This window comes from Piliocolobus tephrosceles, chromosome 16 (assembly GCF_002776525.5).
Source record: "Piliocolobus tephrosceles isolate RC106 chromosome 16, ASM277652v3, whole genome shotgun sequence".
Lineage (NCBI taxonomy): Eukaryota > Metazoa > Chordata > Mammalia > Primates > Cercopithecidae > Piliocolobus > Piliocolobus tephrosceles.
The window spans coordinates 2,452,375-2,463,030 of NC_045449.1; the positions used below are offsets into that span (position 1 = coordinate 2,452,375).

General features: G+C 43.1%; 1 protein-coding gene across 1 annotated transcript in view; it reads left to right on the forward strand.

Annotated features, from left to right (window-relative positions):
* The window catches only part of PAFAH1B1 (platelet activating factor acetylhydrolase 1b regulatory subunit 1), a 107,901-nt gene that overhangs the window by 45,440 nt on the left and 51,805 nt on the right, over positions 1–10,656 (forward strand). The window contains exon 2 of the mRNA XM_023184743.1: positions 7,405–7,627. Within this exon, the coding sequence (XP_023040511.1) occupies positions 7,596–7,627 (32 nt within the window). The 5' untranslated portion in view covers positions 7,405–7,595. The remainder of the gene's footprint in view (positions 1–7,404; positions 7,628–10,656) is intronic.

Below are 10,656 nucleotides of genomic sequence, written 5' to 3' on the forward strand. Positions count from 1 at the left end.
GGCTAGTTTTTGTATTTTTAGTAGAGATGAGGTTTCACCGTGTTAGCCAGGATGGTCTTGATCTCCTGACCTCGTGATCCGCCCGTCTCGGCCTCCCAAAGTGCTGGGATTACAGGCTTGAGCCACTGCGCCCGGCCCTCACAGTTCTTAAGATTCTTTCCTTCCTCTTAAATTTGGATAACCTGATGACAGTGTGCCTAGTGAAGATCTTTTTGCAGTGACTTTCCCAGGTGTTCCTTGTGCTTCTTGTATTTGGATGTCTAGGTCTCTAGCAAGGCCTGGGGAGGTTCCTCAGTTATTCTCCCAAATATGTTTTTCAAGCTTTTAGAATTCTCTTCTTCCTCAGGAACACCGATTATTCTTAGGTTTGGTCATTTAACATAATCCCAGACTTCTTGGAGGCTTTGTTCATATATTCTTATTCTTTTTTCTTTGTCTTTGTTAGGTTGGGTTACTGTCTTCAAGCTGGTAATTGAAAATAGACATGATTTAAATATCTAGCAATAAAAGATTGTTAAAAATAGTACATCCACATGATCAAATATCACGCAGTCATTAAAAATTATGACAAGGCCAAGCGCAGTGGCCCACGCCTGCAATCCCAGCACTTTGGGAGGCTGAGGCGGTGGATCACCTGAGGTCATGAGTTCGAAACTAGCCTGACTAACACGGTGAAACCTTGTCTCTACTAAAAATACAAAAATTAGCCAGGTGTGGTGGCGTGTGCTTGTAGTCCCAGCTTTGGGAGGCTGAGGCAGGAGAATCGCTAGAACCCGGGAGGCAGAGGGTGTGGTGAGCCAAGGTGGGACCACTGCACTCCAGCCTGGGTAACAGAGCAAGATACTCTGTCTCAAAAAAAAAAAAAAGAAAGAAAGAAAAGGAAAAAGAAAACTTGGCCCAGGCTGCCAGCAGTGAAAGAAAAGGGCTTTAGTTCTTCCCCAGCCTGTGATGTCTGCATGCCGGATTTGCACCCTCCCCTGAGTTCTGTCCAGGAGGCTCCCCACCCCATTCAAATGGGTACAAAATTTGGCTAGAGAATTCCGTCTTCCTGTGGGGTTTTACCCCTTGCTCCTCTGGCCACCCTCCCTGTGGTACCAGGCAAGAATGGGCTGCTTGGGGACCCAGTGAGCTCCCAGGGCCTTTTTGCTGCTTCCTCTACCCCTGCATTTCGCTTGGCTCTCTAAGTTAAAGTCTGAAACTTCAACCGCAAACAGACCTTCAGTTTTTCTAGTGGGGGGTATGCTCAGGAGAGGAGGGGCTTCCTTTCTCAATTCCGCAGTTGGGGCACTCACAGTACTTGGGATGTCTCTCGGGTCCTGCAGGAGCAATCCGCTTCTTTCAGAGGGTCTGTGGATCCTCTTGGGACTGCTGGTTTGTTCTTGCAGTGGATCTGGAGCTAAAATTCACAGTGCAAGCCTCTGCATGCTGCTCTGTCTGGAGCTGCAATCTAGTCCTGCCTCCCGTCTGCCATGATCCTTTAATTCCTCTCCTCCTGATTTTTAAAAAATGTTTTATTATGGAAAACGTCAGACCCTTACACAAAGTTAGAGAATAGTGTAATGAACCCTTATGTACCCATTACCTAGCCTCAACAGTTAGCAGTTCAAAGCCTGTCTTGTTTCATGTATCTGTCTCATTCACTGTCATTACCGAAGTCACAGACGTGGTGTGATTTTACTTTGATTTGATGTAGTTTTTTTCATTGTGTATCTTCTTTTTGTAGAGATGGGGTCTTGCTGTGTTGCTCAGGCTGGTCTTGAACTCCTGGCCTCAAGCAATCCTCCTGCCTTGGCCTCCCGACATCTTGGGATTTCAGGCGTGAGCCTCCACACTCAGCCTCATTGTGTATTTCTGAAAGAGTTTTAAAAATAACCACAATACTGTTATGACTTCTTAAAAAATTCAGTTATTTAGTATTACCAGATGTCCAGCCAGTGTTCAGATTTCTCCAAGTTTGTTCACTGGTTTATTTTACAATTTGTCCAAATCTAGATCTAAATTAAGTCTATAAATTGCAGTTGGTTGATATGTCACTTGTCTCAGTGGATCCATAGGTTTCCCTTTCTCTTTTTTCTTCCCTTGGTATTTATTGAAGAAACTTGGTCATTTGTTCTAGGACTTTTCACGGTCTAGATTTTGCTGATTGTATCCTCGTGGTGTTCTGTGACATAGAGTTGGTCCTCTGTATCTGTGGGTTCTGCGTCTGTGAGTTCAATCCCGGATCGAAAACATTAGAAAAAAAATACATCTGTAGTGAATATATACAGACTTTTATTCTTGTCATTCTCTTAATAATATAACAACTATTTATATAATATTTACATTGTATTGAGTGTTATATGTAATCCAGAGATGATTTATATTATAGGGGAAGATATGCATAGGTTATATGAAAATACTACACCATTTTATATCAGGGACTTGAGCAACCTCGGGTATCAAAATCCTGGAGGTCCCAGAACCATTGCCCCGTGGATACTGAGGTGTACACTGTATTTATCTACCCTCTATCCTTCTTGCAGATTGATAGTTGAAGCCAGAGGCTTGATTCATGTTTGATTTTTGTGGCAAGAATACTTCATAGGTGGTAGTTGTTATTCCATCACTACACCAATATAAAGTACAATTACATAGATACAGAACTGTAATCATGCCGTGATCTGGTTGTCTTGTTGTTTTACTAGGCTTTGGTTAATCCTTTCTTCAGTTCTCCTATGGTCTTCTTCTCCACCATCAAGATTTCTTTTTTCTTTTTCTTTTTCTTTTGAGCTGGAGTTTCACTCTGTTGCCGGGAATGGAGTGCAGTGATGCAGTCTCAGCTCACTGCAACCTCTGCTTCCCAGGTTCCAGCGCTTCTCCTCCCTCAGCCTCCCGAGTAGCTGGGATTGCAGGTGCCTACTACCATGACTGGCTAATTTTTGTATTTTTAGTAGAGATGGGGTTTCGCCATGTTAGTCAGGCTGGTCTCGAACTCCTGACCTCAGGTGATCCACCTGCCTGGGCCTCCCAAAGCGCTGGGATTACAGGCATGAGCTACCCCGCCCAGCCAGGATTTCTCTCTCTCTTTTTTTTTCTAAGTTGTAAGGCGTCATACCTAGATTATTAGGATTTAAGTATCTAATTTGTCTGGGGGGAAAAAAACAGAGAAAAACTGCTTTTCAGTATTTTCATCTACTTTAAAAATATTTGTTTATGGTACCACCTCTGCTTCATCTCTTTCCTCATTTAAATATTTCTGCCATGTGAAACCATTCTCATCAAGGTTATCAATGAGCTCCTTGCTGAATACAACAGACCTATCCAACCATAGTTTGCTTGATAGTTGGACAGCTTTGGATACTGTTGATTGCTTCCTTGAAATACTCTCTTGGCTTGATCCACCCACCTTGGCCTCCCAAAGTCCTGAGATTACAGGCATGAGCCACTGCGCTCCGTCTCAACTTAGTTGTAAGCCAGAAATCACTTGACTCCTTGACTGACTTTCTCCCTTTCTGACTGTCCACATTGAGTCACTAGTCCTGTAAGATTTACCCAGTAAACAACTTAAATGCATCTCATTCTCTTTATTTACTCCTGTTGTCCTAACATAGACCTCTGTCATCTGTCACCTTCATTACTGCAAGCTTCCTTTCTGGTCTATTCTTCACTATGTAAATGAGAGTGATTTTTTTTTCTAAAAAACTTACCTAATGGCTCCCCATTGGCCCTGGGATAAATTATAAAGACCTGAGTTTATTTTGTGGCCTGTTTGCTTGCTGAGCTTCGTCCTGCGCCATCGCCCACAGGTGGCAATACTTGTGACATTATTCACGCTGTTTTAATTGCCCTCTTGGCTGACTCTTGCAGTAGACTGTAACTTCTTGAATTAAAGACCAAGTCCAGCCGGGCGCGGTGGCTCACGCCTGTAATCCCAGCACTTTGGGAGACCAAGGCGGGCGGATCACTTGAAGTCAAGAGTTTGAAACCAGCCTGGCGAACATGGTGAAACCCCGTCTCTACTAAAAATACAAAATTTGGCCAGGCATGGTGGTGGCTGCCTGTAATCTCAGCTACTCAGGAGGCTGAGGCAGGAGAATCACTTGAAACTGGGAGGTGGAGGTTGCAGTGAGCTGAGATTGCACCACTGCACTCCAGGCTGAGTGACAAGAGTGAAACTCTGTCTCCAAAAAAAGAGACCAAGTCCTTTTCCCCATTAAACATGGTATTTAAGACAATACCTAGCACATAATATAAATTAAGTGTTCTTTATATGTTTGTTGAATGAATAAGTTTGTTCAGTACACCAGTATATTTAATGATTTGTGTATGTGTTTTATCATTATTAGATAATCCTACTGTGCCAGTACTGTCATCATTCTTTTATTTTTATTTCTTAAGAGACAGTTTCTTTCTGGCACCCAGCCTGGAGTACAGTGCCACAGTCATGGTTCACTGCAGTCTTGACCTCCTGGGCTCAAGCAGCCTTTCTGCCTCTGCCTCCTGAGTAGCTGGGACTGACTACAGGCGTGTGCCACCATGCCTGGCCAATTTTTTTTACTTCTTGTAGAGACAGGGTCTCGCTGTGTTTCCCAGGCTGGTCTCAAACTCTTGGGCTTAAGCAGTCCTCCCACCTCAGCCTCCGAAAGTGTTGGGATTACAGGCATGAGCCACCATTCACAACACTGTCATTATTCTTGTACATTGATTTGCTTTTTTGGCTAGCAGAGGTCTGTTTATTATTAAATTGGACTCTGCAATATACATAATATAGTGGGGGGTTTTTTTCTGATTAAAGCAGGGATTTTTGCCATACCTCATTTTCACTCTATATAATTGGACCAGGCATGGTGACTCATGCATGTAATCTTAGGACTTTGGGAGGCCAAGGCAGGAGGATTGCTTGAGTTCAGAAATTTGAGACCAGCCTGGGCAACGTGGCAAAACCCAGCCTCTACAGACACAGACACACACACACACACACACACACACACACACACACAGAAAATTAGCTGGGGTTGGTGGCACATGCCTGTTGACTTAGCTACTCAAGAGACTGAGGTTGGGGGATACCTGAGCCCAGCAGGTTGAGACTGCAATGAACCATGATTATGCTGCCACTGTAGCCAGCCTGGACAACAAAATAAGACGCCATCTCAAAAAAGAAAACTATGAGGAAGAGTGAGGCTTGAACAATTGGGCGTTATTAAGTACCGAAGAAGTATGATTTACTGGGTTGTCTGTTGTGTTTGGTTCCACTTCCACTATTTCTTAGTGATACCAATCATATTTCTCAGAATTTAGATGGAGTGATAGTGATGGCTTTCGGCTGTGGTTTGTAGTTAGCTGGGCTCCAGGTCAGAAGAGTCATTAAGGATTACAAAATAAATTCCTGCTTATATTTACTAGAATTGTTCTTCAGATAAGGATCTCTAATGAAATAGCAGTTGCCATAGCGAGCACCTGAGCTGTCACTGTCACTCAGGACTCATGTTCGTTTTTTGTTTGTTTGTTTGTTTTTGAGACACAGCCTCCCTCTGTTGCGCAGGCTGGAGTGCAGTGGCATGATATCGGCTCACTGCAACCTCTGCCTCCCAGATTCAAGCGATTTCTGGCAAATTTTTTTTTTTTTTTTTTTTTGAGATAGAGTCTTGCTCAGTCGCCCAGTCTGGAGTGCAGTGGCGTGATCTTGGCTCACTGCAAGCTCCGCCTCCCGGGTTCCCGCCATTCTCCTGCCTCAGCCTCCCAAGTAGCTGGGACTACAGGCGCCCGCCGCCATGCCTGGCTAATTTTTTGCATTTTTAGTAGAGATGGGGTTTCACCGTGTTAGCCAGGATGGCCTTGATCTCCTGACCTCGTGATCCACCCGCCTCAGCCCCCCAAAGTGCTGGGATTCCAGGCATGAGCCACCGCGCCCGGCCAAATTTTTGTATTTTTAGTAGAGACAGGGTTTCACCATGTTGGCCAGGCTGGTCGCAAACTCCTGATGACCTCAGTGGTCCGCCCGCCTCAGCCTCCCAAAGTGCCGGGATTACAGGCATGAGCCGCCACGCCTGGCCTCAGGGCTCATATTTGAAACCCCAAGGTATGCTTCCCCTCCTCCCCCCGCCTTTAAAAGAAATTGGGTCTCGCTTTGTCACCTTGACTGGAGTGCAGTGGCATGATTTTACCTTACCATAACCTTGAACTCCTGGGTGACGAGCACTCCTCCTGGCTTAGCTTCTGAAGTAAGCATACGGCGTCACACCTACCTAATTTTAAACATTTTCGGTAGAAACGGGGTCTCCTATGTTTCCCAGGCTGGTCTTGAACTCCTGGGCTCAAGTGATCCTCCTGCCTTAACCTCCCAAAGTGCTGGGATTACATGTGTGAGCCACCACACCTGCCTCTCATTTTTCTTTCTTCACTGGCTTATTCATTACTGTATTCCCAGTGCCTGGAGCAGTGACTACAATGGTATTTGAAAGGTACTCAGGAAATAGTCCTTAACTCTTCTGTCCATGATAGGTTTCTAGATTGGTTATCCCACAGGGTCTTCATTATATGTTGATTTCATATCATTTGGAGGATGGTTTTTTTTTATTGCTTTGAATTGCCTCTTCCAGTCGAATTTTATATACACTGGTAGCCTCTATTTTAAATAAGACCATCTCAAATACGTTTCTTTGTTCGGTGCATTGGTTAAGAGAGCATAAGATTGTAGCACTTTGGGAGGCTGAGGCGGGAGGATCCCATGAACACAGGAGTTTGAGATCAGCAACGTAGGGAGACCTGTCTCTACAACAAAAAAATTAAAAATTGACTGGGCATGGTGGTGTGTGCCTGTAGTCCCAGCTGCTTGGGAGGCTGAGGTGGGAGGATCGCTTAAGCCCAGAGGGGAAAGGCTGCCATAAGCTGTGATCATGGCACTGCGCACTCCAACCTGTGTGAGAACCTGTCTCCAAAAAAAAAAAAAAAAGTACGGGCCATTCTCAGGTTTTTGGTGACTAACATTTAACATTGAAGGTTACTTCAGTTATAGTTGGCACTGTTGGGCTTGTGCAGTTCATGAAACCCTTATCTGTTTTACCTTTTTTGTAAATTTGAAATTTTACTTTTTGTCTCTAAGAGAGAATTACAGTCTTTTAGAGTTATATGTTAATATTTGAAATCAAGTGTATCTGGCAGGTTAACATGATTGGGATTGGGTAAATGTATGTTAAATTTAAAAGTAATGCTGTTTTGGCTCATTGAATTATTAATTTAAGAGACATAAAACAGTATGGTTTTTGACATTAGCTGACTTTTACTGTAAGTTGAAAATGATCATCTGATATTTATACTAACATCACAATAAATTTTATCTTTGAAAGTGAGTACTACAACTAATAATTTAGAAATAAATTTTAAGTGAAATAATCTTTTTTTTTCTTCTCTCTTTCTCCTTAGGTGGAATGAATCTTACTTGTTGAATATCTCCTGGTTACTAGTTGGATTCATTTGTAAAAGAATCATTTCCCCCTGTGTGGAAGACACTTGGTGGCATATTTAAATTATAAGTCCACGGATCAAAAAGCTTTTTGATTTCCCAAAGGAGGGACATTACCACTATATCAGATAAGCTTGACGTTACAGCCAAGATGGTGCTGTCCCAGAGACAACGAGATGAACTGTAAGTTTCTTTGCTTTGTGCTTTAAAGAAAATCTCCCTCATGAGAGAGAAAGTAGTAAATTAAAATACAGCTTTGGGAGGTCTCTTCTAAGATTAAAACTATTTTCACTAGTGTTCCAATATTGGTTTAGGCAGTTTGGTCTGATTTTAAAACAGAGTCTTCTTATGATATAGCATTATTTTTTAAATTTATTCATTTTTTTCTGAGAAGGAGTTTTTTGCTCTTCTCACCCAAGCTGGAGTGCAATGGCACCATCTCGGCTCACTTCAACCTCCGCCTCCCGGGTTCAAGCGATTCTTCTGCCTCAGCCTCCCAAGTAGCTGGGACTACAGGCACCGGCTACCATGCCCAGCTAATTTTTGTATTTTTAGTAGAGATGGGGTTTTACCATGTTGTCCGGACTGGTCTCGAACTCCTGACCTCAAGTGATCCACTCACCTCGGCCTCCCAAAGTGCTGGGATTACAGGCATGAGCCACTTTGCCCGGCCGTGATATAGCATTATTCACCCTTGTGACTTGATTGTATGTAAGTTTAATGCAAAACAGAGAAGTCAGTTGGGATAAGTTTTACCCTAAGCATATCTTTTTTTGTTTGTTTTTTGAGACAGTCTCATTCTGTTGCCCAGGCTGGAGTGCAGTGGCGCCATCTCGGCTCACTGCAGGCTCTGCCTCTCGGGTTCACGCCATTCTCCTGCCTCAGCCTCCCGAGTAGCTGGGACTGCAGGCACCTGCCACCATGCCCAGCTAATTTTTATATTTTTAGTAGAGACAGGGTTTCACCGTGTTAGCCAGATGGTCTCGATCTCCTGACCTTGTGATCCGCCCGCCTTGGCCTCCCAAAGTGCTGGGATTACAGGCATGAGCCACCGCGCCTGGCCCCAGAGCTTATCTTTTAAAATATTATGTTCAATAGGAAGTTAGGTGCTTCAAAGCTCTTCTAAACTTTTTTTTTTGGTCTGGAATCTATGTCTTAGAAAAGTGAAAGCTGTCTTGTTCTTGTTATCACTGATGCCTTTCCTTTGCCTTGTTGTGTTTCTTTTATCTTCCAATGGCCATTACAGGATTTGAACTTAATGAGGTAGCTAATAAAATAATTAATGCGGATGCTTTAATGAGAGAGCTGTGCAATGGTTTGACCCCTTCTGTTTTAGAGTATTTTATAGCATTCCATTTTTATAGGTGAAGAACATAGGGGGATTTTCCACTCCTCCTGCTTCACCTGACTAGCCTTAAAAACAAAAAAACAAAACGGGAAAATGTGGCTTTATGTTCTACTTTTTCTTTTCTTTTTTTTGAGACGGAGTCTCACTCTGTTGCCCAGGCTGGAGTGCAGTGCTGCGATCTTGGCTCACTGCAACCTCTGCCTCCAGGGTTCAACCAATTCTGCTGCCTCAGCCTCCCAAGTAGCTGGGATTACAGGCGCCTGCCACTGCTCCCAGCTAATTTTTGTATTTTTAGTAGAGTCAGGGTTTCGCCATCTTAGCCAGATGGTCTCTGACTCCTGACCTTGGGATCCACCCGCTTTGGCTTCCCAAAGTGCTGAGACTACAGGCATGAGCATGTTCTACATTTTTAAAATTAAAAAAAAATTTATGTGGCTTTTCAACAATTTTTATTTGAAAGTAATTTCAAATTTATAAAGTTGCAAGATTAACACAAAACATACTAATGTTTTTTGAAATACACCCATTGTTAACATTTGTACCATTTGCTTTATTATCTGCACTCTGTGTTTGGGGTGTGCGTGTGCAGTACACAATAGGTTTTCCTTAAACCATTTGAGAGTAAGTTGCATATATCGAAGAAATACCTTTTCCCACAAATAAACGTAAGTAGTTTCCAAGAAAAAGGATATTCTGTAAAACCACAGTATAGCTAGCAGTTTTATTAAATTTAACTTTCCGTGTTCTAATTTTGTCAGTTGATTCTGTAATGTCCTTCATGGTGCTTTGTGACTCTGGTGCATCATCCAGTCCAGGATCAGGCGTTGCATTTAGCCCTCATGTGTCTTCAGTCACATGTAATCTGGAGCAGTTCCTCAGCTTTTCTTTGTCCTTTTTGTTTTGACCTTGATGTTTTTGAGGAATAGTCTTTGTGTCTTTGTTTTAAAATAGAGTATTTCTCATATTGTCCTTTTTTTTTTTTGAGACAGAGCCTTGCACTGTCGCCTGGGCTGGAGTGCAATGGTGTGATCTCGGCTCACTGCAACCTCTGATTCCTGGGTTCACACTGTTCTTCTGCCTAAGCCTCCCGAGTAGCTGGAATTACAGGCACCCGCCACCACACCCGGCTTACTTTTTGTATTTTTAGGAGAGGTGGGGTTTCACTATGTTGGCCAGACTCCTGACCTGGTGATCCGTCCACCTTGGCCTCCCAAAGTGCTCATATTGTACTTTTCTAGTGTTTCCTCATGATTAGATTCAGGTTATGCATTCTTGGCCAGTATACTACGTAAGTAGTTTCTATTCTTCTTAAGACAGTGGCATTTAGAGAGACACATGGTCATCTGCCCCTCAATTTTCATCCTTAACCAAAATGATTGATTTTTCCACTGTGTAGTTACTGTTGTTTTCTTTACCACAAATAAGTGGGAAGTACTTTAAGACCATACAAACATTAATATTTTCCGTCAGTATTTCCCTTCTGGATTTGACATCTATTGATGATTCTCGCCTGAACCATCATTACTACAGCGGTTTTTATAGAGTGGTGATTTTCACCCCCACTCTTTCCACACTGCAGGCATCACTCATCATTTTGCTGTAAGCAAGGGACTTTATTTTTCTTCTTTTTATTTACTTGTCTTTCTTTTCTTTTTTCTTTTTATTTACTTGTCTTTCTCCTTCCTTCCTTCCTTCCTTCCTTCCTTCCTTCCTTCCTTCCTTCCTTCCTTCCTTCCTTCCTTCCCTCCCTCCCTCCCTCCCTCCCTCCCTCCCTCCCTTTCTCTCTCTGTCTCTCTCTTTCTTTCTTTCTTCCTTCCTTTCTTTTTTTGAGTAGAGATGGGGTTTTGCCATGTTGGCCAGGCTG